At 40.4% G+C, this 26,779-nt stretch overlaps 2 protein-coding genes across 3 annotated transcripts in view; one reads left to right on the top strand and one right to left on the bottom strand.

Moving 5' to 3' along the window:
* The window catches only part of KCNIP1 (potassium voltage-gated channel interacting protein 1), a 677,814-nt gene that overhangs the window by 45,707 nt on the left and 605,328 nt on the right, over window positions 1–26,779 (top strand). The window lies entirely within an intron of this gene.
* Window positions 4,739–26,215, bottom strand: KCNMB1 (potassium calcium-activated channel subfamily M regulatory beta subunit 1). Of its 2 annotated transcripts, XM_048487214.1 has the most exons (5): window positions 26,085–26,215; window positions 20,272–20,446; window positions 15,422–15,617; window positions 11,359–11,439; window positions 4,739–4,856 (listed from the first exon to the last, which is right to left on the bottom strand). In XM_048487214.1, the coding sequence occupies exons 2-5, from the start codon at window positions 20,406–20,408 to the stop codon at window positions 4,800–4,802; spliced, it is 471 nt and encodes a 156-aa protein (XP_048343171.1). In that variant the 5' UTR covers window positions 20,409–20,446; window positions 26,085–26,215; the 3' UTR covers window positions 4,739–4,799. The 2 variants fall into 2 exon arrangements, with proteins under 2 accessions (XP_048343171.1, XP_048343169.1); XM_048487212.1 differs by lacking the exon at window positions 4,739–4,856 and having other exon boundaries at window positions 10,310–11,439.

Raw genomic sequence — 26,779 nt, 5'->3', positions numbered from 1 at the left:
AGGCTGGTTTTATACCTTTTCCCGACAACCCTAAAATACAGAAATAAAAACCACTGAGCTTTAAATTGCTGAGAGGAATCAGGAGAGGGAGATAGTGTTGCTATTATTATTAACTCTTGTATATTTGGGGAGATCCTGGAGAGGTTGTAATTTTTCTGAATGCTAATCTCATAGGCAAAGTGGAATGTTACCTGCTTAAGTGAACAAAAATGTGACTATATATAATGTGACTATAGGTGCAATTTTGTCTCCATTTGTTTACTCCCTGTGAAAATCAAACACAACAGGCAATTTTCTGTGTGGCAAAGCAAAACTAAGATAAAGTGCCTTTGCTGTAGCTGAGCCTGGGATTGTTGAGATCCCCTTATTGCACACATGAGTTGTTCAACTAGCAGGCATTTAACTCAACAAATTAGGAATCCAAAAGTATTTGGCACACCTTGTTGATTATATTCATGAACTCTCATTTTACTCTTGAATTTTGTTCACTCATTTCTGAGCAATCCAGAGCTGGAGAACCTAAAACAAATGAATGGGTGTTTTTCCTAAAGGAAAATAGAAATCATTGTGTGACTTCTGTGCTGCATTTGTTTTTATCCTTGTTGTTCTTTAATGAATGAAAAACGTGAGCTATTATCTTTGGCATAATTGTCTGAAAATCATTAGAATTTTCTTGTAAAGATTTCAAATGGGCATATGGCAATGAAGACACAATGATATTTACCTCTTGTGTGATTAATCCTTATCTGGCCCATCATGTTATTCGGTGGCTACATTATTTTCAGATAGGTGGTTAATTTATGGGCATGCAGCTGAAGGTAAACATGCTGTGTAATTACAACCATTTAGCAGAGTGTTATAAAAACATAGCAGTACTGCATCAACACAAAAGCTGTTGTGTAAGTGCTAGCCCTCTGGATAGTGCAGGGCTTGTGGAATGGTAATCTGTTTCAATAGACTGCTTTCAAAATGATAAAAATAAAAACCAGATTTGTATAAGAAGCCGACAACATTTGTGAATGTAAATAATCTTTATTAAATATAGGTGAAATGCAAGAAAATTGAAGTGAGTCCATCAAACTTCATTGCCCTGCAAAGTTATTGTGTCTGCAAGTGTGAGTTGCTTAGGCATTTGAATTTCCTCCCCTTGTGCAGGAACATGTTTGTGTCCCTGTTTGCAGGTGCATAAACCCGATATTCCTATCACTCCTTAAGTTTTCTCTTCTGGCATGCCCTGTGGATCATAAAGGGCCCCTGTCTTCTGGGTATTCCTTTATGGAATGGATCTCGAAGTGGATGCTTTAGCATTATTTCTGGGCTCCCATTCCTCAGCACTTGCAACAACAGTAGCCTGTAGGAAGTTCATTGCAGCAGCTATGTAGTCCATAGATTCTCTGATCAGTTTCAATTTTCAGACCACTGATTGCCAGGAAGTTACAGTATCATTAAAATTTTATCCTGTATGTTTCACATGAAAGTGCTGTCATGTACCTGCATCCACGACTGGCAGAATAAAGGAGGAAATAGATGATGCCCTGCTAGCAATCTCTTCCATGGACCAGACATTGATGAACCATCATTATGCTGACTTCCTTTTTCTTCTGTTTTCTGATGCTTGGTCTTTGGCTGCTTCGTGTTTTCTGGAGAATTATCAGTAGAAGAATTTAAAAGGAGGCAACTACATGCAATGTTGGTTAATATACATAAGAGAAACTTCAGGATGAAATAATAAATTTGTAAGGGTAGCATTTAAGTATTTACCATGCTATTCCTCATTGGTTTCACTGGCACTGGAGCTGCAGATGGACTCCCTAGGACTGAATGAAAAAGTCAGAAATAGATAATGGTTCATATGACCAAATGACCTTGTCCTGTGTTGATCACAAAATTTTAAATGATATTTTATTACTAGTTGTGATGGGTTTTCCTGGCTGTGTGGCTGTGGCCTAGTAGAACTCGTTTTTTTAATTTTATTACATTACACTTAAATGACATATTTTCTGCTGTAGACATTTTTGTAGCCAAAAGCTAATCCAAGGGTTCCCTGGACATACATACATACATACATACATACATACATACATACATACATACATACATACATACATTCCCCACCCTATCCCTAAAGTGTCTCAGCAATCTGGAGTTCCCAGGTCCACAAACCGATTTCATACTTCCTGGTCCCGCTCTCAAATAGGCAGCTGTCACAAGTAATCTGATTACTTGGTTATTAATGTTTTTAAAGAATTTATTATGATTATGAAACTTCTTCTTTTCTTATTCTTTCAGCAACTGATCCCCCCAAATCTACATTTGGGGGCAACTACAATTCTTATGCACAGCTGAGAAAATTCCATAGCCATTTTAACAAGAATAGTAGTTTCCTCTTTTAACTATTTTGATTGTCTTGAATGTGGAGAAGTTTCTTACAGAGGTGCTGAAGGCTCTTCCTCTGAAATAACCATGCTTTCATAGAATTATGCCTCAAAAATTATTTTGCTATGTCTCTTATTGTAGGTATTGTTACTATTCTTAACACTGTTTTCATTTATTATGTTATTTCGTTGTGCGTGCACAATGACAATAAAATGCTTATGCTTATGCTTAAGAAAACATTGTGGATTTCTTTTATAGAAAATACTTGTGCAAGCATTAACTGAAGCCCTTTTTGATACAAGATGCTAAGAAGGATGTGGATTTCATTAGGAAATTGGCATGCTTTTGAAATATACCAGTGTCTTTCTCTCGGCTGTTCTATTTTTGAATTGCAAACACATAAAAAAACTCTACTATGCTCACTTTAGATCCCAGTTCTGTGAGGATGAAAAAGGCATTTGAAGGTGTTACTTAAATAGAACCTACATTTATAAACTAGTGTCATTGTTGCACTGTTGGGAGAGGACCTCAAAAACAAGACTCTGGTGGATGATCAATCCTTAGTGTTCTATAAACCCCCACCCCCCACCCAATCCCCATCCCCCAAAATCCTAATTGGACTTAGTGTTCTTACTTTTGTTTCCTTTCATAAAGTTGTTGGGCACATAAAGTTGTTGGGCACATAATCATCTATGAACAGATGTTGTAATTGGGGTGTTGTGGGTTTTCCAGGTCGTGTTCCAGTGGCATTTTCTCCTGACATTTTGCCTGCATCTGTGGCTGGCATCTTCATCTGATGGTAGTAAAGCAAGTGGAGTATATATATCTGTGGAATGTCCTGGGTGGGAGAAAAAACCATTTAACAAGTGAAAGGGGTGCAATTAGCAAGTGTGATTTCCATGTGTTGAGAGGAATCCACCTATTTTAGCATATGTAAGTAAGAGTGAAATTGCATAATCAATTAGTGAGGGCATCTGCATAGTAGTTGCCTGGCATTTTAATCCATTTGATTGCTGCCTGCCTGGAGACATCCTGTGTCTGGGTGGTGTTCCGTAACCATTGTCTTGATTCTAGTGTTTGTAAGTACTGGTAGCCAAATTTTGTTCATTTTCATGGTTTCTTCCTTTCTGTTGTATATTGTGGGATCCAAAAGTTGTCTGATTATTTCTTTGTACTGTTCTGTTTTCAGTACCATGGCAGATTACCATGGCATTACCTTTGTCTGCTGGGAGAATGATGATTTCTGAATTGGAATTGAGATCTTTGAGGGTTTTTCTTTCTTTCCTCATTATGTTACTAGAGGGAAGTTTTGCCTTGCTCAGAATCCTTGCTGTTTTCCCCCTTACTTCCTCTGCTTCTTCCTCAGGGAGATGATAAATCGCTGATTCAGCATTAGCAATAATGCCTTCTAATGGGATTCTCGTAGTGTTGTAATTCTTTCCTGGGTATCATGATGAGACATGTGGATGAGTTAATCACATTCCCTCTATGACTACTGCCTATGACTCAGAAATATCTTTAGACTTTGCTAGATCTATCACCATCACATGAGGACCAGTTTTTCTATTTTCAGGGCAAATCACCTGACTTCTGAAAATCATCTTCTTCATTTTGTGGATTCTCATATTCATCAGTACAATCCTATGCAAAGTTACTCCACATTAGGCTGGAGAAACTCTCCTTAGGATTGCACTGTGAATCTATTAGTTGCTGGGTCAGTAATTTTGTAGGTTTTACATCTGACTGAACAGTTTGCCATTATGCCTTCTGTTGCCCTGTTGCAGAACTGACCTTTTCCCTTTCAGTTCCCCTACAGTGGGACTGAAAAGACCGCTATAATCAGTCTCTGGAACTGCTTAAATCAAAATGCAAATACATTAAGAGTGATTTCCCCCCCCCCCCCCCGCACCCACCCCAGGAACATGAAACAACTGAAGGAATGTGCCACCAGCCAGCCAATTTACCATAGTATAAAGCACTATTGGCAAGCTGTAGGGAAACTAGAATTTATATACCAGAATTTACTTGGTAGTTATGGCTTTCTTGTATTGCCAATTAAATTGCAGCTACTCATATTATTTCCATGTTACACCTCCCAGCAGGCAGAGCAAACTTTCATCTTATAGCTAGTGGCCACTTCACTTAAACACGAGTTATTACACACTGTGCATGCATAAACATTGGAAGGCATAGAATGCATGTTTGTTGTCTTCTTGGAAATCAAGAGAGGCAGAATGAGGAGGAGCAGACAGAAGGAAGTCCCTAAGAACAGCAGATAAGAGGAAAGCAGAAGGATTTGTCCTGTCTGCTTTACTGTACTTCCCTTACCTGTATTGGTGTGCTTGCTTCCAACACTGAAGCCAACATGCCTTTAAACCCAGCCAAGTTAAATTTATTTATACAATTTTGATCTTTGTAGCATCCTACAGAGCTTGAAGATGAGACATCAAGTCAGGAAGAGGAAGCCAGTAGGGGTGAGCCTGCAGACAGGGGGAAACAACAAGTAAAATATTCAAGAGATGCCTGGTGAGGCTGATGATAGAACCACAGAAGCCCAATCCTGGTCTGTCTTTTCAAAATCACTAATTTATCTGCTCAGTGATCTTGTAAATATACGGAATTATGTTTGATCTCAAATACACGAATAACACTTTGTGTTTTTTCCCCCTGCAGTTACTACTATAAATGCAATTGTTATGGGAATACAGAAAAGCATTTTTTGAACTGGGGTGCTGTGTGGTTTCCAGGCTGTATGGCCGTGTTCTAGCAGCATTCTCTCCTGATGTTTCACCTGCGTCTGTGGCTGGCATCTTCAGAGGATCTGATAGTAGGAAAGGAAAGCAAGTGGAGTATATTTACCTGTGAGTAAAGGTCAATAGGTGAGGCAGTGGTGGGATCCAAAAATTTTAATAACAGGTTCTGATGATGGTGGGATTCAAACAGTGGCGCCGCCTCACACACGCACCTCCAGTCCCTATTGGGCAGGGAGGCTGCTTTAGTAACCCCTTTTCAGCACTCAAAAAAAATTAGTAACAACTTCTAGAGAAGTGGTGAGAACTGGTTGGATCCCACCTCTGAGGTGAGGGCATCTGAATAGGAATGGTCTGGCTTTACTCACAGGTATATATACTCCACTTGCTTTCCTTTCCTACTATCAGATCCTCCGAAGATGCCAACCACAGATGCAGGCAAAACGTCAGGAGAGAATGCTGCTAGAACACGGCCATACAGCCCCGAAACCACACAGCACCCCAGTGATTCTGGCCATGAAAGCCTTCGACAATAGATTTTTTGAATTGATTGTTCAAAAAGCAAGGAAAAAATGGTTCTACCATGAAGCCTCCAAAATAAAAGCACTTCAAGGAACTCTATGAAAATGACACAGCTGTTTCAAAATTTGTTTACTGTTTTTAATTATGTGTTTTCTTACAAATTCAACAGGCTGTCACATTTATTTTTGTTAATGAAAGGTTATTAAACACCATTTCCATCTTTGTTATAAGAGTGATACAAGTAATGTCTGCAGCCAGAAGAAAGTAGCGTTTCAGGGAAATAGACCTTATGGCAGTTGTTTCTGGACAGAACCGAGGGTAAAATGACAGCCTCAAAGCAAAGCTGTGTACCTTAAATGCTGGGTATATACATACTTTAAATGTAATGTCAGCCCACATCAGACAGAAATATTAAAACTGTATTCCACAGATGTGTGCTTGTAAAAGTCTAATTTCATAGGCGCAAATTCTGTTTGGAATACATCTTAAAGTTCATATCCAGGTTGATACAAGTTTTTAATCTTTATAATTGTTTAGTTTATGTGTATGTGTGCATAATGTGGTGTAACAAGACCAATGAAGAAGGCATTGGGGCTGAAACATATTTGACAACCCTGTATTTGAGAGTGCCCAAAGTAGGCATGGGGCCGAACTAGAGGTTTCCCTTCTCTGTGACACCACTTCTATTTTCCAATTCCATAATTCTTCTTCTCTCTCTATTACTGCCATCAACCAACCACTCACTTCCAAGGGAACTAGCATGCTTAGTTACACACTTTAGGGGAGTATGGTTGACTTATGCTTCTTATATACGTGAACAGAAGTGTTAACTAACATGGATCATGGAGATCAGTCGAGCCACACTGAAAATGTGAAGAAGTTTAATAAGATAAAAATTGCATTCAGCAAGTGTAAACACAGCAGAGTGTACAAGGTTTAAAAGAAAAACTTTTCCTAACTCTAAACTATCCCTAACTCTAAAATAATCCCTAACTGTAAACATATCTCTACATGTGATAACTAAAGAGGTACAATGAAATTTTGGAGTTGCAGGCAGTTGGAAATCATCCTGAAACCTTGGTTTCAGCATTTGGGGCTCGGCTGCCATGTGGTCTTAACAGCATGTGTTGAAGATGGAGTCCAAGTATAAGCTGGCTTGCAACAAAATGGCTAATTCCTCATGGAGAATGGCGGACGAAATGCCTCATCAGCATTTTGTGATTTTCCTGTTTCTTCACCCCGTCCACAAGGTCTGCTCTTTGTTTGCAGCTCTATAGCCCAGGTGGGACCTTGGTTGCTTATTCGTATTATTTCAGCTAGGGTCATCCATTTCCTTTGGCATGGAATCACTCCCTGTTTGGGAGGCAAGTCATGCCCATTACTTGTTCTCTTAGTCCTCTGCCAGACAGAAAAAGGTATGCTTTATAAAACGTGAGCACATGTAATTTTTGAAGGTTATGGGGGAGGAATTGATTATGTATTTTTAGGAGGCTGAGGGTGAACGGATGGGAATGGGTTTAAAAGTAGATTTCATGATGGTTTTAAAATTGTTTTATGTGTTTTATAACTACCCCACCCAGGGATCTTGGTAATGGGTAGGAAACCAGTTAGATGTCAAGAGAGGGAGAAGAAACATCTCTGTAACCCCAGTTCCTCTAGTACAGTGGTGGCGAACCTATGGCACGGGTGCCAGAGGTGGCACTCAGAGCCCTCTCAGTGGGCACGCGCACACAGAGTTCGTCATGTGGGAGGGAAATCATTCCCCCCCCACACACATCTAGACTTACCTGGGCTGCTGGACTTGATGTACGTGCACCTCAGTGAGCAGGGAGAACTCGGCTGGCGGGCCTGGTGCCTGTGCTCCAGGTGTCTGCTGCCTGGGGGGGGGGGGCGGCAGAGGCGGCAGAGATGCTAGAGAGGCGCAGAGCAGCACATGTGAGACTTGCTGGAGGCTACAGCAGGCTGGCCCCTGCTCGAGGGGGTTATTCAGGTTAAATTGCTGCGTTGGCACTTTTCAATAAATAAGTGGGTTTTGGGTTGCAATTTGGGCTCGAAAAGGTTCGCCATCACTGCTCTAGTATTTTACTTCATAATTCTGATTTAGTGTTTCCTTGGATTCTTAGAGATTATCATAGTGTAGGCTGAAAAGCAGGTTTGAATGCATGCCGTGCTTAGCCTCTGAAAAGTATTTAATGTCAGAAATTTGCCCATAAAGTCATGAAGTGATTATACTCACTAAAACAATGTCTGGAAGCATTTAGGTCCCTGTTCTAACACCAGCACCTATAATTCCAGCCAAAGGCACTTGCACACAATACCACGTTTCTCCTTCCTGAATTTCATGTCTCCAACTCCTCCCGTACAGCGGTCCTGGATATATATGTGTGCAAGTTTAAGGAATAGGATACTGCTGGGGGGCCTAAGTAATATTTGCTTAATCATCTGAATAATATACTTAGCATATCGTTTGAGTTGTAAAACAGCCACTATATTACACAAACTGTAATAGTGAGCCAATTTCACAGCTGGATACACTGGAAATAAATTGAGACTGTATTTTGGAGCTCCATAAAAGTGGTGATGGGAGGGAAAAGCATCAAAGCATGGTCAATGAACTTTGGAGGAAACGATGCCACATGGTTTATAAACACCAAGAATAACATGAGAATAAGCATTCATGCTGTGCATTATGTTTTCCTGGTGGTCACCACAGAGACCCGGTTCTGGTTGAGAAAGTGGTATTAGGTGAGGAAGGGATCCTGCCTTCTCCCCCACCCCAAGGAACACACCATTTTCATGACCTAGAACAGTGAAAGGGATATTATTTGCCCTGCCAGAAGGGATGCATGTGCCCTGAAGGCTTGGAATAATAATACACTAAATAATCTTCTGAGCAAGAAAAGTATTGTGAAACAGATTGGAGGTAAAATTCTCTCACTTTCATGCTGCTGTATGGACTTCACTGCCTGTGTAAATGCCAATGAATTGTGTAAGAATCAATGCTTTGTCAACAGAAGATAGTCCATTTTCAATAGAAAGCGTACTGCAAAAAATACAGTTCATCTGTCTTTGCCACAGTTGCTGTTCACCTGTCAGTTAGAATCTACATTGAAGAACCCTCTGTGTATGTTTTGGCTTTAGGCAGCACATAGATAGCTGTTGGTCTCTGAGCAATGAAGTTATAAAGGTTAGTTAAATGCACAGGTGGTAACTGTAGCTACAACAGTGGATTATGATAATTTGCCAGTATATTGAGTTGCTTGTAGTGCTTCCTCCAAGGATGCTGTTTAATAACAAATGCAAATAAAGACATTGTATGTTGGATAATCTTATTAAAATGGATCTATTTTATTTGCTTCAGGTTGGTTACAAGGCTTAACCTCGTGTTCCCGATGACTCCTTTTGGCATTAAAAAATTAGAATTGCACCTCAGGTTACCTACAATACCACAATTAATAGACAGAAGTTGACCTTGGGGTGGGATCCCTGCCTACCATGCTGCTTTAGGACTAGTTGTGATTTTGTTTATTTCAGATACAAAATGGCTTTACTGTAGCATTAGCTTTCAGAAAATGGGAAAAGGAAAGATTATGAAAGGATAGGTAACTTTAAGCCTTTGATTGCCAATGGGATTGTGTAATATCATGATGGTGTGCCTGTGATTCCTGACTTCTTGTAATTTCCCAAGGAAGAAACCCAAGTTTAAGTAATTCTGAAGCTGTGGAAAAGGGGAAGATGTGATGGCAAAGAATGCCAGTATCACACAGGATAAGGGTGAGAGGGTAGAGCAGGAATGTGTGTGAAACTTTTTGATGAAACCTCATGGCACTAAATATAAATCTGAAGAAAAAAACCTTCTGCAGTCCTAAAGGATTGTGTGTGTGTGTGTGTGTGTGTGTGTGTGTGTGTGAGAGAGAGAGAGAGAGAGAGAGAGAGAGAGAGAGAGAGAGAGAGAGAGAGAGAGAGGGTACCAGTGTGTGGGTGGGTGTATAAGAGTGAGTGAGTGAGAGAACCAATTAGTATTTTGCCCACTGAAGTGTATGTAGAATTCTATGTTCTTCTTCCTAAGCCTTTGTAAAAATGTCTGAGGTGCTTCTTGCTTTTTCCCCAGTATGGAATGTATAGTGTGCAAAACGGCTTAGTGTAGTTTACTCTTCTCATTTCTGCTGCTGCAGCTGGTAGTTTTTTATTGACTTTTTTTAGTAACTGCTGCAGCAGCAGTCATGACGGAATGCAGTTGAACTGAAGCTGCTCCGCAGAATGTCCCTTGTATGCAGGCTTGTACAGTAGACTTTTAGAGAGCAACTTGAACTCCCCCACTGCCTTGCCATGTGTGGCTTTGTATCCTAGATTCAGGATAGAAAGCCATGTACTAGAGCTGGGTATACGAATATCCTTTCTCATATAATGCCTGTGAAAGGTCTGTGCATCCATCATGTTGTGAAATTGGAGAAAAGCATTCAGTTGATTTACTAGAATAGGGGTCTGCAGCCTGTGGCTCTCCAGATGTTCATGGACTACAATTCCCATCAGCCCCTGTCAGTATGGCCAAATTGGCCATGCTGGCAGGGGCTGATGGGAATTGTAGTCCATGTACATCTGGAGAGCCGCAGGTTGAAGACCCCTATTCTAGAAGGATAACAAAAAAGGGAGATATAATTAGAGCAACCTAAGCTTTATGAAACTATGAAATTCTTAAGTGATGCAAACAATCCTTATTGGCTAATGCGCACAATATCTAACTGATGTGCACAATATCTAACCATTCTGGAACCTTTAGTATTGGCCCACTGTTTCAAGAAGCAGCAAATAAAGACCAAGCATCAGTCCAAAAGTCTAATTTCAATCCTTATCATTATACTCTTGTTAATGGACTGGAAAGACTCACTCCTAAATGGGTGTGAGGGTACGTGTGTGCTCATACACATAAATGTGATGTTCCCAACTCCTTCCTTTGGTATTGGTTGACTCGATAATGTGGTTAATAAAATAATAGGCTGTCAATTCTGGACACCATATTTAATAGCCTTTGGTAAGCTGATTATATCTAACTGCTCGCACAAGAAGCTCTTCGATCAAAGAAGTTCCTTTTTATCCCCCAGAATTTGATTGTGCCTGTTCCTATATTTTGTGAAACAATTAAGTTTATTGTGATGGATAAACTTCAAAAATCTCACCTGCAAACAGCTTCCTGAAGAACTCAAGTATGTGCCAAGTTGGCCTGTGCAAACTGCTGCTGTAAATCTATTGGTTAAGTATGTTATGTAAGTACACATGCTCAGTAGCTGTGCATGTGAAAATGCCATCTCTCACTTCTGACCATCACATAATTCTAAACCAAATCCAAAATAATTGTGTGTCTCAAGAAATATATTTGAGTGGCTTTCAGCTGTAGGAAATTCTGTGTTTCCTTTATGTCTTGTTAGTCCACAGTGTATAAATTGAGACAACGTCTAGCTTCCCTGATATGCAGGTTAGCGAACATGAAATAAAGACTGACGCTATGCTATACACCTCTTGTGTATTGTGAGGCAGTACAGACTGACAAACCCTGACTTATTTTAACCAAGATTATAATTAAGATCCCACCAGTCATCATTAAAGTTGGCCAAATCAAAGTGTAGACAAGGCCATCTGGAGAATACAATCGTGTTAAAATAACACTGGATTCTGATCTTGATGGGTCATAAAAACAAGGAAATGTCTTGACCTTTGTGAATTTTTTTTTTACACTTTCCACTTCCTTTTCCACTTGAGTATAATTCTCCAAATTGCCAGGAATGTAGGAGCACTGCAAGAACAAACAACATAAAGAGAAGGCCAGTTAATGATAACTTCTTAAAGAATTAACAGAGATGTAACTCAAAGAAAAAGGCATGTGCAAACAAGCTTTAAATTGGTTCTGAAATGATCACTATGTTGAAACCATGCTCTATAAAAGGTGTTCCATGAAAGAGGGATAGCTTTTTCTGGTTTTCACATGCATAATATCAAAGGCTGAAATCATGGAACAAGGTCTCTGAAGGACATAGTAGTAAGTTTATTAAATGCTAAGCTTTTATAAATTTTTACTTCTGCATTCTGTCACTGGGTGACATCAGGGTTAGTATGAAGCATCAGAGTGATCAGAATGGTCTGCTCTTGAAGTAATGATCTGCATATACAGTAAAAACATTGTTTATCCGTCACTTGGTTATCTGGAAAACTCAATTAACTGGCATATGCCCAGTTACTCAGTAATGAGTCCACTCCCTGGCATCAGCTGGTGAACAGATCCATCAAATTCATACTGTACTGCATCTGGGACCGTGTTGCCAGCTATCAGAAATGGGCACTGAATGGGATTGCATCACCCATGGGAGCAGCAGTGGCGTAGGAGGTTAAGAGCTTGTGTATCTAATCTGGAGGAACCGGGTTTGATTCCCAGCTCTGCTTCCTGAGCTGTGGAGGCTTATCTGGGGAATTCAGATTAGCCTGTACACTCCCACACATGCCAGCTGGGTGACCTTGGGCTATTCACAGCTTCTCGGAGCTCTCTCAGCCCCACCTACCTCACAGGGTGTTTGTTGTGAGGGGGGAAGGGAAAGGAGATTGTAAGCCCCTTTGAGTCTCCTGCAGGAGAGAAAGGGGGAATATAAATCCAAACAACTCCTCCATGTATTGTTGAAGGCTTTCACGGCCGGAATCACTTTTGGAGTGCTGTGGTTTCCGGTTCTCGGCTGTATGGCCAAGTGGTTCCTAGCAACATTCTCTCCCTGACGCCGCCTTCGCATCTGTGGCCCAGCGTCACTCAGAGGGATCTTGATGTTGGGAAACAAAGTGAGAGTATATATATCTGTTAGAGTGTCCAGGGGTGGGTGGAGAAACATTGTCTGTAGGTAACAAAGTTAGGCAACCAGGTCCAATGGTTGAGGGCATCTGAATGAAATTATGAAGTAACAATAATGAAGACTATAGCATGGGAGTGTCAATGGAGATAGCAAGGTCACTGGTTGGAGCATCTGAATAGAAGTATCCTGGCCTTTGTTTCTTTTGTCTATGGTCATCCTGTGTTTGTGTGGAGCTGGTTAGACACTGTCTTGACTCTAGTATTTTTCTAGTATAAGTCTACATAGGAACCACCAAACGCAGCGCGCAGACACGTATCAAAGAACACGAAAGGCACTGCAGACTATTTCAGCCAGAAAAATCAGCAATAGCAGAACACATGATAAACCAACCTGGACATAAAATATTATTTGAAAAAACAGAAATTCTGGACCACTCTGAAAGCCACTACGTCAGACTACACAGAGAATCAATTCGAAATCCATAAGCACGCGCGGGACAATTTTAACAGGAAGGAAGAAACTATAGAAAATGGGCAGAACTTGGCTTGCCAGTGTTGAAAAATACTAGAGTCAAGAGACAGTGTCTAACCAGCTCCACACAAACACAGGATGACCATAGACAAAAGAAACAAGGCCAGGATACTTCTATTCAGATGCTCCCACCAGTGACCTTGCTATCTTCATTGAGACTCCCATGCTATAGTCTTCATTGTTACTCATACTTCTATTCAGATGCCCTCAACTATTGACCTGGTTGCCTTCTTTGTTACTCACAGACAATGTTTCCTCTCCACCCACCCTGGACACTCCAACAGATATATATACTCCACTTCCTTTCCCAACATCAGATCCTCTGAAGATGCCAGCCACAGATGCAGGCTTGAAGCGTCAGGAAAGTACTGCCTAGGAACTCACTGACCCATGCACAGCCCACGGGAGACCCACACAGCACTCAACTCCTCCTCCTCCTCCTCCTCTTCCTCCTCCTCTTCCTCTTCTTCTTCTTCTTAGGCTCCAGAATGGATAGTGATGGACTCTACCTCTGTTTTTGGCCCATGCAGAATCTGCCATAGTCTCAAGCTCTTTGCCTTTCTGAATGATAAAAGGTAGCATACTGCCTGCACTTTCCCCTTTATATCTTGGCAGGAAAAAGGACTAGAGACTAAGAAAGAAAGAAATCTGAAACTTCAGAGATCATGGCTATAGATTATTAGAATGTTAGTTCATAATAGCATTTACTTTTAAAAAATCAAAAAATTCTCCAGTGGCATGGAATAAAAAAAAAGGAGGCTGCAGTTGTAAGAAAAGCCAATTATGCTATATTGCTCTTTTAGGAATGAGTACAGTGAAGTCACCAGTCAAACTAATTATCAAAAATTTGGATCCCTGTGGTGACTATTTGGAATATTTGCCAAACTGGCGAGTACCCATATTTTAGTGTTATTACAAGAATTACTGAGATATAGAAAACACTTTAAGAGTATAAGAAAATGCTGTATAAATGTTAAGAGCTCTGTGATGAAGGAAAGTTATAAAACACTTTGCAGTCTTGCTATTCCGGATGCCCTGGATCATTGTCTGATATGTTGTTGTAAGCAATTCTACAATATGTAATGGATTACAACTGATTTGGAGATACATGCAAAACACTTGATATTTCAGATTAGGTTCAATGTTCACTGCAGCATTTTCCTTGCAGTACTTTATGTAATTTATACACATATTAAAGAAACCCATCTCCACATGTAGGAACTAAGTAAGAATTCTGAGTATCTGATCAAGAATTGCAGCATACTACTATAAAAGAAGTTCATTATGAATAAGTTTTCTTGGACAAACATCTCTCTTTTTTATTGTGCTTGCAGGACAAGGCAGAAAGTGTCAGCAACTGTTTATAGTGCCCATGAAGCAATTGTTGAGCTGTTAGGGAAATTGTTTTTATTGCTCTTTTGTCCAGGGAATTTTACATCTGCAATGTAAATGGAATGATTTCCTGATAGCCCAAGAGTTATTGTATGATATCTAAACTAACAATAGTAGAGGTTTAAAATCTAAAATTATTCTTTCCTGTGTTGAAAAGTATTTTTCTTCAGTCTGTCAGGCCAGCCTTTGGGAAGGCAGCTGTGTGAATTGAATCTGAAGGTGCCTGCTCTCCTTCTGTGATGATATTAAATAAACAGGAACATACAAAGATATGGTTTTTTATATATTTTTTCATATATAATCATTGTGAGCATTTTTATCTCACCTATTTTATTCACTAGTTTTCCTGTTCATTGTGCCAAAGAGCACATTGTAGTTTATGGTCTGAGCAAAAGATGAGGACAATTTCAATCTGAGTGCTGAGGTGTGGACCAAATTTCTCATCTGCTTTGGTAACTTCCCCATTTGAAAATGGGAAGGTGACCATGTGGAAATCACTTAAAAGCACTGTTATGTAGGCAGTCTATGCAGCCACAGAATTTAAATGGCTCTAAGCCTGTTTGCCTGGCCAAATGTTTGTGTGACAGCTTGTATTAAAAGATGCCATCTGGGTTATATATTTTTCACAACAAGCATACATATCCCAAGGGAGTGCTAATATTTTCTGTCCTGCAAATTGTCCCTACCTGAGGACTCTCCATCTACTGAGTTAGCTGCAAAAAACAAGCGAACCATTACATCCCCTACCAGAAACCTGTACTTTTGCCACTTTTCATCCTGGGTCTGTAGTTTTAAATTGCTAATATGTGCTTCAAGGGACAGTGGTCTGCTGTCTTTCACGATGTATTATCTAGTCTGGTAGTGGAAAACTTTGGCTTGGGGTGTGGGGGAAAAGGTTGTCTGCTGAAACTTTGCCTGTACCCTCCCCTGTACCTTTTGGATAAGGGCTACCCTTTCAATGAAATGTTTAGTATTAGACAAGTCGTATCTGAAGTTGTGTCTAACAAACAGCACTCAGACCTTAGGATTTCTTATCCAGGTATCTTCTTTGTGATAGAGCATTGCCATCTGTCCAAAGGCAGTCAAATTGACCTGGACTACTAGGCATGGATAGCGAAATATATTCTCTTCTCCAGAATCCTTGTTGAATATGCAGTAGACTTTTTCTTTGATGCTGGCTTTCATCAATTTGCATATACTCTCTTTAGTCCAGATGCTGCAAAAACAAATGAGACTTTTTAATGCTTTTAAGTGTTGTGTAAACACCCACCCATGCATGTGCACACACATACACATTTCTAGAGGTTTGCATGTGGCCTTTTCCAGTATTAAAATACCCTACATTCCAGTTCATTTTGGTATTTCATGTGGCAAAATGGAGTGATGTAGAACAGAACTGAAATCTGGTCAATATTTTCAAATATTTCCTTTTGCATACTCAACAGCAGGAGTACTTCAAGAGAACACAGATGTTAGCTTCTTTGTGTGAATTCTATGTTAACTGTGTTATGCTATAAACTCAACAAATTCAGTCCTGGTTAGCTTTTTTTGTTCTTCTATGGCAGGGGTAGGGAACCTGCGGCTCTCCAGATGTTCAGGAACTACAATTCCCATCAGCCTCGGTCAGCATGGCCAATTGGCCATGCTGGTAGGGGCTGATGGGAATTGTAGTTCCTGAACATCTGGAGAGCCGCAGGTTCCCTACCCCTGTTCTATGGCCTCCAAATTCTGTGGTATCCATTGCTATAATTGTTTAAACTTAAATGTAAATACATACATTCATTAGAGTGGTAACGCTCAGTGGCCTAGGAGCAACATCTGGCTGTTTGACATGGCACCTAATTCTGAGCACTGTTTCTGAGCACCAGTGTAGCACCTGCCTTATGCTCAAGACAAATAAGCAAGCCTGCTGTTTATCATTTGCTTCTGATTGGCAGGGGAGTTCCCACAGTACAACAGCAACTGTTGCAGGGAATTGAGGGTAGGGTGCCTATGCTGACACTGTCTGAACTGCAGACACCATACTGCATACTCTTTCTGAGCTGCAGACTCCAAGTAAAAGTGTTGCTCCTCTTCAACAACTCCCCATCCTTCTTTGCCGTCTTTGCACTCCCACCCTAGCACTTGGGCAGCTGCCAGAAAGAGAGCAATCTGGCCACAAAGATGACATAGTACAACCACTATTCAACCACCCAGAAAAGAGCAAGATTGCCACAGCAGAGTGGTGGTGGATTTACTACTCTTGCAACATCTGGGAGTTTTAGCTTTCTCACTCTGACAGAGCTGCTGTTCCTCATTCTGAAGACAGAGGCCCCTTCCGCACACACAAAATAATGCGTTTTCAAACCACTTTCACAACTGTTTGCAAGTGGTTTTTGCCATTCCGCACCGCTTCAAAGAGCACTGAAAGCAGTTTGAAAGTGCATTATTCTGCATGTGCGGAATGAGCCAGAGCAAGACAGCAGAGAGGAAAGCCCTTTCCTTCACTCCAAGTATATCAGGGCTGCCTAAGGTTCAACAGTGTGGTGAAAGGAGGCAACCCTATATGCTCCAAATTAATCTGGCACAAAAATATTGTTATATGTTTGATAGTTATATCTTGAATTATGGAATGTTTATGTTTGGTGGAGTGGTGCCCAAGGCATAAAGTATTCATTTGACTTTGGATTAATGGGATGTGGCTTTCTACAAGCCACAGAGTGAACACCACTGAATTAGTATTTTTACTAACAACAGTATTTTTGGCAACAATTTTTAAAGAGAATTAATGTGAAAGTTTCCCTACACTTAATTGCAATGATAATTACAATTTCATAAATAATTATGTCATTATGCTGGGGACAGCAGAGCTTCTATGCATTCTCTGGTGAAATATTTGTCTGCTTATGAACTCCTCTTTTTGGCCATAGGACATTGTCAAACACAATGTGATTGTCATTAACATTAACAGTTGCAGGGAGCTAACAATAACACATATTTGGAGTAGGTGATTAGAAAAGCAGATAACAGAAGAAGAGTGAGCGCTGTGAGGTCTGGGTTCAGAATGTAATTTTAAATCAATTATGATGATGATAAATCTGAGCAATATTTTTTAGTTCAGGGCTTCAATGTGCAATCCACATGTATAAAAGTAGATCTCTTCATGTCTAAAACATGAAGTAGGCCTATTTAAAATACGTATGAGTGCGGGGAGGGAAATTGAAGTGGAAATTCTACACCTCATTGCATTCCATTCTTGGAAGCATATTTCTCCTAGTATGGTTTCTTTACCATAATCCATGTGAGCTAAAAGCAAAATGCTGAACTGAGCTGAAAACAATGAAGTAAGGATGTGCGTGAGACACGTTATCTCATTCTAGTGCTATTTTTTTTTAAAATCCTGACTGTCTGCTTGAGAGTCCTGATGATTAAGGACGATACACTCTCACACCATTATGATCAAACACCTTCCAGGTGCCCACTATGCAAGGGAGAATTTTAACTTCCCCTAGTTGGATTGATTTCTCCTGCCTGCCTACCATTTCACAGGAAGGTTTCTGCAGCAAGGCATACAGACCCTGAGAATTTCATACCAATTGAATAGGAGGAGAAAATTTTCAGAAAAAATGTTTCCCATTGAAATCAGTGGGGACAAATATGAAACTAATAGCTTTAATACAGGTATTAAACCAAATCAGATTCTTAAAAAAGACAAAGGAATGAATTCTGAGTACAAAAACTCACATCCCAACATCCCTTTGCCAACTTGCAGCCTTAGCCTTTTAAAAATGAACAAGAGAGCAATCAGAGCAGATCTGCTCAGAAGTAAGCTCCATTTTATTCAGAACAGGCTTACTCACACAGGGACACATAAATCTGACTAATCCCAAATCAGATCATTAGTCATTCAGGGTCAGTATTTTCTCCTCAAATTGACAGCATCTCTTCAGAGTCTCAGGATGATACCACTTGATACTTTCAACTGGACATTGAAGGATTGAAGCTGGGACCTTCTACATGCCAAACAAATGATGTACCATAGATCCATAGCCTCTCTGCATGGCTCACAAGATCACGGGTTCTAAGGAATTCTTATGTTGTTATGGAATGCAGCTTGAGTCTCCAAAATAAGTGGTATGCTGCAATTATAAGTGGTATGCTGCAAATATAGTAGTATGCTGCAATTTGGGTCTCCAAAATAAGTGACAGAATGATACAGTTGTCAAGCTCACACCTGCAAATTCTGGGAGCTTTTAGGGATGGAGCCTGAAAGGGCGAAGCAGTCCTGATGCTGTGACATCACTTCTGGGCAAACGTGGGCATAAACAGACTACTGCAAGCACGCACAGAATTCATGTAAATAATTTTCCTGTTTAAAAGAAATAGAAGGGAGCATGTGCAGACTTTATTTGAAATAGGCTGATTCCTTTTCCAGGATATGCACAGCTTTCCAAACATATCCAATATTTTGTTAGCTAGCTATGGCCAGCTAGAAATGTCATGGCTGTCACTATATGGAATGCCATGACTATTCAGATCTCCAACAGTGTGGGCCTTGGCTCCTGGAGTGGAGTTTTATTCACAATGTCTTGCTTAAGAAATGAAAACTAGGTAGAAACTTGATTAGACATTACCAAATATTACCCTTTGATATATTTTCTTGAAACAAATTCTTTTTCTATACCTGCCAACTGAAGTTCTTTCTGGATCACCTAAATAACCTTTCTGTAATAACCTTTCACTATACAATATTATACAATGATGTGTATATACATCACAATGAGTAACATATGGAAATATTTCAACTTGTACATCTTCTCTTTTGATATATTTACTTTCCAAATGTTGCTGAAGTTTCAGTTGTGAATTCAAATTCTAGTTCTTGTAAGATATAGCGAATAATATAAAATGAAATTTGGATAGGCATTAGCAAGAAAGATGTATTTGGATAGCATTGTAGAATTAATTTTTTTTTGTCTCTAGAAAGATCTATAACAACAATAACAATGATGATGATGATTTAATCGATTTATAAACTGCTAGAGCAGTGTAAAGCAATAATTTAACAATTAAAATCAACAACATAAAATACCCATATGATGGCATTCATTTATATGGCCTGAGATCTAAAATCTAACAAAGAAAGAGATGAGAGGCCAAATAAAGAAAGAGATGAGAGGCCAACTGAGTTGGAATACCATTGCTTCCCTCAACCATAGGCCTGGTAGAACTGCTCTGTCTTACAGGCCCTGTGTAACTGTGATAGATTCCACAGAGTCCTGGGCTCACAGACAGAGTGTTTCACCTGGCTGGGGCCAGAGCTCAAAAGGCTCTGGCACTCCACCAGTTGACTAACTGGTGGAGGGCAGCCTCACAATTTTGGGGCCAGGGATCTCCAGAAGATTGTTATTTACAGAGGATGTAATGGAAGAGGCTGTCCTGTAGGTACACTGGTCCCAGACAATTTAGGGTTTTAAAGATTCCAACACTTTGAACCTGATTTGGTATTCTACCTGGAGCCAGTGCAGCTGATGGAGCCCCATCTGGAAGTGAACTCTCCACAGTGTCACTGTAAAAACTTGTGCAGCTGCATTTTGAACCAGTTGGAGTTTCCAGATCAGTCCCAGTGTCAACTATGCTGAACAGGGTGTGTTACACAGCTTAATCTTCCAGATGGATTTGGCTAGATACTGCCTTAGGACCCAGAATGCAGTGTCCTAACGTTAAAATAACAAGGGGAAGTTATTGGGTCTGCTACTCAGTTTAAGCTTCCAAATGGATTTGGCTGACTACTGTCTAGGACCCAGAATATAGTATTTGAGTATTAAAATAACAGGGGAAGTTCTGAATACTGAAGGAATTACATTTATGCATACTAAAAAGTCAGTTACCTCCTCTTGTATTTTGGCACAATGGTGGTTCCAATAAAGAAATACATCAGCACTGAGCATGCCAACATTCCCAAGCCCAGGAAGAGTGCCCTGATTTCCCCACGGTTCTGTGCTGCCACCAGCTTTTTCCCCATCATGATATATTGTGATGAGTCAGCTTCTGTGGTCCTTATCACTATTAAAAACACAAAAACAAACTTAAGTGATCTGGTCTATTGATGTGACAGTTTGACATCCTAAGCTTGGGAACCTGCAACTATTTGCGTTCCTGGAACTAAAGCTTCAAAATAAATCCAATACTGCACAAAAAACAGGCAATCCCAGCTGTGATTTAGTTAACTGATATACTCAAGAGTTAGAAACCAACTATCAGAGGTTCAGACATCCTTAGCTAATTGGGCATCCAATGTGGTATAGTTGCATGTTGGACTGAGACTGGGGATACTTGAGTTCTGATTGATGCTCTTTGATTACACCGACTGGCTGAAATGCCGACCAGTGATCTTTCTCTCCCACCTTTACTTATGAGGGAGAGAAGGGTGAGAGCTGAGGAACCACATAGAGGAGTGTCAGTAAACTCTTTTGAAGAGTGTGTGCCATCAAGTCATAGCTGACTTATGATGTCCTCTTAGGTTTTCAAGATGTTCTGAGGACATTTGTCATTGCCTGCCTCCATGTGGGCTGAGAGAACTGTGACAGACCCAAGATCACTCAGCAGACTTCATATGGAGGAGAGGGAAACTGAACTTGGATTTCCAGATTAGAGTCCACTGTTCACTGAATTAGATCAAATCAGTCTAGTATGTTATTTTGGAGATGTGGGAGGGCTGACAGGACTTGGCAGTTCATTTGCTGGAGTAGTCAGTGATTCATGACTTCTTAGCTTTTTGATGTGACTTGTCCTATATTTTACTTTGGGGTGTTTGGCTCAGTACTACTAGAACAGCATGCGTACTTGAATACAATATAGGTAATTGGTGACAAATGTTCAATGATCAGCTCCAGTGAGATTGAATGCATATTTATTGTAGAAGGGCATTTTCTGGATTCATTTGCTTTTGAGGAAAGTGATTAATTTAACACCATATAAATTCCTATTTGATTTGATTGATTTGTTGTCAATAATTCACTGTTGTTTAAACACTTACTGTATTTATAGTAATGATTGGTGTCCTTGTATAGAAAGTCTGCCTGGAACAACTAATGCATTAACTACACTGTTATTTGAATCCATTTTGAGTGAAGAGCTAAACCCTGCCAACATGAGCACAGAAGCACTAACAGTTTCTAGTGTAGGTTGCTAATCAGCTGGGCAGCCCCATTCAGAAGGGTTTCATAAGTCCGAATTTCCTGCCATTGGAATAACCTAATGAATGGCCCGGAAGAAGTTGACTAACATCTACATGCACCCCCTGGCAAGTCTGGTCTGGAGTTTTGGGCTTCGGTGTGACCAATATGCGGATGACATTCAGCTCATGTTCACAATGGAGGGCAGCCCATCTTCAGCCTCTGGAGCTCTCCAGCATTGTTTGGAGGCCATTGCTGGCTGGTTGAGAGTGAGCCAGCTGAAGTTAAATCCTACGAAGATGGAGGTGCTGTGGCTGGGTTGCAGGGAGCGACCAGTGGACATTTGCCTGCCTATGCTGGATGGTGAGGCATTGCACTTGGCCTCGTCTATCAAAAGCCTGGGAGTCATCCTGGACCCGGCTTTATCGCTCAAGGCCCAGGTTGCTCAAACAGCTTGGGTTGTGTTCCATCATCTGTGGCAAGCAAAGCAACTGGCCCTGTGCCTCTCCCATGTGGGCTTAGCCACAGTTATCCATGCAACGGTCACCTCCAGACTGGACTATTGTAACTCACTATATGCTGGCCTGCCTTTGATCCAGAAAATTAAACTAATTAAATATGTGGCAGCCAGACTCCTTACAGGGACATCTAGGCTGGACCGGATTACTCCGGTCCTGTACCATCTTCATTGGCAGCCCATCGAGTTCTGGGTCATGTTTAAGGTGCTGGTTTTAACCTCTAAGGCTATAAGCAGCCTTTGGTCTGCATACTTGAGAGACCGTGTCTCCACATATTGCCCCGCTAGGACCTTCTGATCTTCAGAGGAGTACCTCTTAGAGATCCCTGGCCCAAAATACATCTGGCTGGCCTCTACTAGGGCCAAGGCTTTCACTGTCCTGGTCCCCCTCTAATGGAACAGGCTCTTAAAGGAGACCAGGGGCCTGTGGGAGTTTCTGCAGGGCTTGCAAAACAGACCTGTTCCGCCAAGCATTTGGCCAGCCGGGCTGTGTGTGGTTTTATTGTCCCGGCCTCTGGTGGGTTAGGGGGGGGGGAATGGGAGGGTTTAAATAATCATCTGAGGTTTTCTGGCTTTATTTTAAACATACTGTATTGTTATAGGTTTTTAATACTGTTATATTATAGTTTTTATATTATGTTATATGGCGCCCTGAGCACTTCGGGGCAGGGTGGCTAATACATACATACATACATACAAACAAACAAACAAATAAACAATGTTGGCTCTTCCCCTGGCCATGTCCTGGACCACGCCCACTGTGCCTGTGGCAGTGGCATTGGGATGTTGGTGCTGTGTTCCAGGCTGCATCCCAGTGCCGGGGGAGGCCAGTGGCAGCCTCTCTCAGTCAGGGCAAGCATCTAGGGGAGGAAAAACATGCTGGTGTGAGGGTGTTCCACACCCAGCACCCCTCATGCCCCCCTCTTCGGATGGGACTCTCAGTAACAGTTTGAACTTTCTTGAGGAATAGCTTTCATTTTTAATTGACAGTCTCACATAAGCCACCATACTTAGGGATCTGGGAAACAGTAGGCATTCCTGCAGCTGCGCAGAGGCAGGTCTTGAGAATAACATTAAGAGGTAGATTTTCTCTGCTAACTCTATGAAAAAAATGAAAAAAACCCTAAAAGAACAGGAAATTATAGATTCCTTGTCCACTGGGGAAAGGTTTTAGCATAGAGGCAACACAACACTGCTCTTGAGCGAATCAAAGAAAGTTTTTATTCTCCTGGGATACTTCCCAAAAAATTGGTGCCTGGCCAGAAAGTATAAATTTCATTTCTGCGTCCTAAGTCATCCGTTCTGCTCCACACTGAGGCTTTAAGAGAGATTTGCCTTTGGCTCGAGCTTATCCTTCCTCTGGACTGTGGAGCACCTATCTGTGTTGGATCACCTGCCTGCAAATCGGATTCCTTCCTATCTATTTGCATGGAGAAGACTTTGAAGGGTTTGACTCAGCTGGTTTCATAGTTTAAAAGTAATTAGCTTGTTTTAATGTTTTATTGTTGTTCACTTGACTTGTTTGCTTGAGCTTGGTAGTGGGCTGGGGGCGGGGGGAAGGTTCAGAGCCCAGGCTAGGCCTTCAGGCATGGTTTCATTTGATTCTTCAAACGTTTAAAATACCCATATTTTGCTCATTTTGTCTCCTTGCTCATCCCTGATCTGGTTATTTAAAAGTTAAAACAACACTTGCTTTGGTTTTTTGCAGTGTTCTGATTTAGGCTTGTAGTTGTTACCAGATTTGTAGGGAAGTCTTGAAGTTTTCAAAGTGGGGTGGGTGCTTGCTGTTTTACTCCAATTGCATTGTGGTGGAGATTTGGGCGGGGAGGGGGAAGGTGCTTTGATGGAGGTGTTGTTCCAAGTAGGGGCACCAAACTTATAGTGCAGCCACTGGTGACACCCCTCAGAAGAACCCCCAAGGTTTGATGAAGTTGGGGTAGGGGAGTTCAATTCCATGAGAACCCAAGTAAAACTGAAATGATTGGGTTTTAGATGGTATGAAAACTCACTACATAAGACCCTGGAGAGCCACTGCCTTGGTAAGTCAAAGGTCTGACTCAGTATAAGGCTACTTCACATGTGTTCTGCAAGTTATACTTCATCTCTTTAAATGTTATTCTGGCGGTTGGCATGGAAACATCAGTCTGATTATTTATTTTTATTTTTTGCTCACATTTGCATTGGGCATTTAGGTTCACTTTTATTTGATCTTGTAGTCCACACTACCACAAAAGCTAAATGCGTATAATTAATAAAGCATTTAAAATGTAACACTGGTGAACTAATTACATTAATTTCCAAATTGCTAGACATTTGTTTAAATAAAAAACATTGCGTCCAGAATTATGCTTTGGCCAGTGTTTGTCATACAACAAAGACATTCTGCAACTGATTTACAGTTAGAGTTTCTCGGGAGCAAAGAAGGATACACAGATCTGTACTGATTTGTACAGCTAGTCCCTTTCCCATTAATGGGGATGGGAGTCTAAGGCATTGAATAGGGTTTTATGAACATATGGAGCTGCTGAGGCAGAGCATTGTCCATATAGTTCAGCACTCAAGAGCTCTTCAGGGCCTTGGATAAAAAAAGGCCTTCTTTCTCTGAATCTTTTCTTTTGTCATTCTTCTTGGTTCCTAGAGTGTTCACAGTAATCAAATACTGAATTCTCAGCAAAATCTTCAGTTTTCTCTATAAATGAATCTTGAATAGTGGTACTTAATTTGCAGAAACAGAAATGGAAATGTGTGGATTTGCCATTCTGGAAGCCTTTCCATTAATGCCCGGCACGTGAGGATACTTAGTGGGGAAGGAACTGTGTTACTTTTTCAGGAGCACTTCCATCTGTTGGGACAATATATGCCAGAGTTGTAGGGAAGCGGGAAGATGAATCCTGACACAAATGCATCCCTAAACCTGTGTCTCCTAGGCTGTAGACTCCAATACTATCATATATGCAGTTATGAATCAATGTTGATGTTAGAAGTCTGCAACCATGCTGATTTTGCAAAGTTTATTTTGTTGCTATAGGATGGTTGTATGAAAATTCATTTCTAGTCTCAGTGTATGTTAGCCCACTCATGCAACAGATGCAGCATCAGTATTTTAAGGGAAAATATATGCAATAGTGACAAATTTGGTCTTTCTGAGTGGGAGGGTATGTTTGTTAATATTGAGATGAGTGATGCTTAAAAGAAACAACACAGAAGGATATACATTCACAGAGTACATTAACTTTCTCCATTGTCACCTTCAGTTAAAATGATTAATTTATATTCATTTGACACATCATATGACTGAGACCAATTCATAAATTATCATTAGAGGCTAATGATCTGGTTAATTACAACACTGAAAATAATGCTGTGATCGTTAATATCTCTTATAGAGAAGAAAAACACTTTTAAAAAGTAATTTTAATTCTAGTCTTTCCCCATTGTCTCAAATTAGATTGTAATCTTGGCAGGGGGCGGAGATCTTTTTCTTTCTTTCTTCTCTTCTGTTATGTTCTCTGAGTAATGCTGTCACAAGGTTTGACATATTTGCTCACTTGAACGTAATAGATTTCCCCAAATCAGCTAGTTATTTAAGTATCTGCAAACTTTACTGAAAACAAATGGATACTAAATACAGCAAGACCATTTTCAAAAACTAGCTGCTGAAGCAAAAAAATATTCATTAAACAAAACAACAATATTGTCCCTTACAGTAGCATCTACCTGCAGTGTAATTCACAAAGTATTAACATCACGAGTACTAAATTATTCAACTTATTTATTCCAGTTCCTTGTATTTTTTGTAATGCTTCTGTGAAATCTTTTGTATATTTGTACAGAAGAAATGGTTCAAGGAATCTATTTTTCCTGTATCAATCAATCAATTTATTAATAGGGTCATTGACCAGAGAGCTCCCATGACAACACAGTGATAATTTTTCTCCTGTAAAAATACACAGCACTATCATGGATTGCTAAGAGACAGGGACCTAACCCTTTCTGAAATAATACTTACAATCTTTGGGGAATTAGTAGGGTTCTTGCTTGCAGTTCATGACATTGTATAGGTTTTTGACTGATTCCAGCGAATGAAAGGCTGACAACCAAGCAGCAAATCCACACTTGTGCAAATATGTTGCATAGAACTTCTTTGTGCTGATTGCTAGAGCTGTGCTTTTAAGCTTAGCTCCAGTGTTATGAGATTTGTGACCATAAATGGTAAGGTATGGAAGTATGATGTCTTTTAAAGATTAATTGCTGCAGGGAAGGAATGTACAGTGTCATAGATAACTTAATTCAAACAAGTAAGCCATTTACTAAAGTAATACAGTGGGACAGTAAATATGTCCTCTAGGAAACCTACTGTGTGTATGCTAAACAAATACAGGCAATGTCTGCTGGTTTTCTTCCTAAACTACACTGGCAGGGGGACCGCTGTAACCTTTCTTTTATAACCTACCTGTAAGTATGAAATTAAAGCTACACCTGATTTTTGCAAATGTGGGTCACTGCTGAATTCCCATCTGATATTTTTTACATTGTTATACTGGTGGTTTTTATTTTTTTTAAGTAGGCAGTTTTAGGAAGTATACTTCATGACTCTTACAGTGCATGGATTTCAGTCGGCTCAGGATGGAATAACTTTGCATAGGATTAAATTTGCATGTGATAGTCTGGCACTTTTAACTAACATGTGTCTACAGTTGTATT

Source organism: Sphaerodactylus townsendi, linkage group LG03, assembly GCF_021028975.2.
Source record: "Sphaerodactylus townsendi isolate TG3544 linkage group LG03, MPM_Stown_v2.3, whole genome shotgun sequence".
Taxonomy (NCBI): Eukaryota; Metazoa; Chordata; class Lepidosauria; order Squamata; family Sphaerodactylidae; genus Sphaerodactylus; species Sphaerodactylus townsendi.
The sequence above is the reverse complement of the archived record's forward strand: the minus strand, read 5'-3'. Positions and strand labels throughout refer to the sequence as shown.

What these genes read in the sequence shown, in the direction of transcription:
- KCNMB1 (XM_048487212.1), bottom strand. Translation starts at nt 20,408, where the DNA reads ATGATGGGGAAAAAGCTGGTGGCAGCACAGAACCGTGGGGAAATCAGG. An exon ending in GTGCCAAAATACAAGAGGAG is followed by an intron (nt 15,618 to 20,271) that starts GTAACTGACTTT and finishes TTGTTTTTGCAG; the next exon opens with CATCTGGACTAAAGAGAGTA. An exon ending in CCTGGATAAGAAATCCTAAG is followed by an intron (nt 11,440 to 15,421) that starts GTCTGAGTGCTG and finishes TTGTTCTTGCAG; the next exon opens with TGCTCCTACATTCCTGGCAA.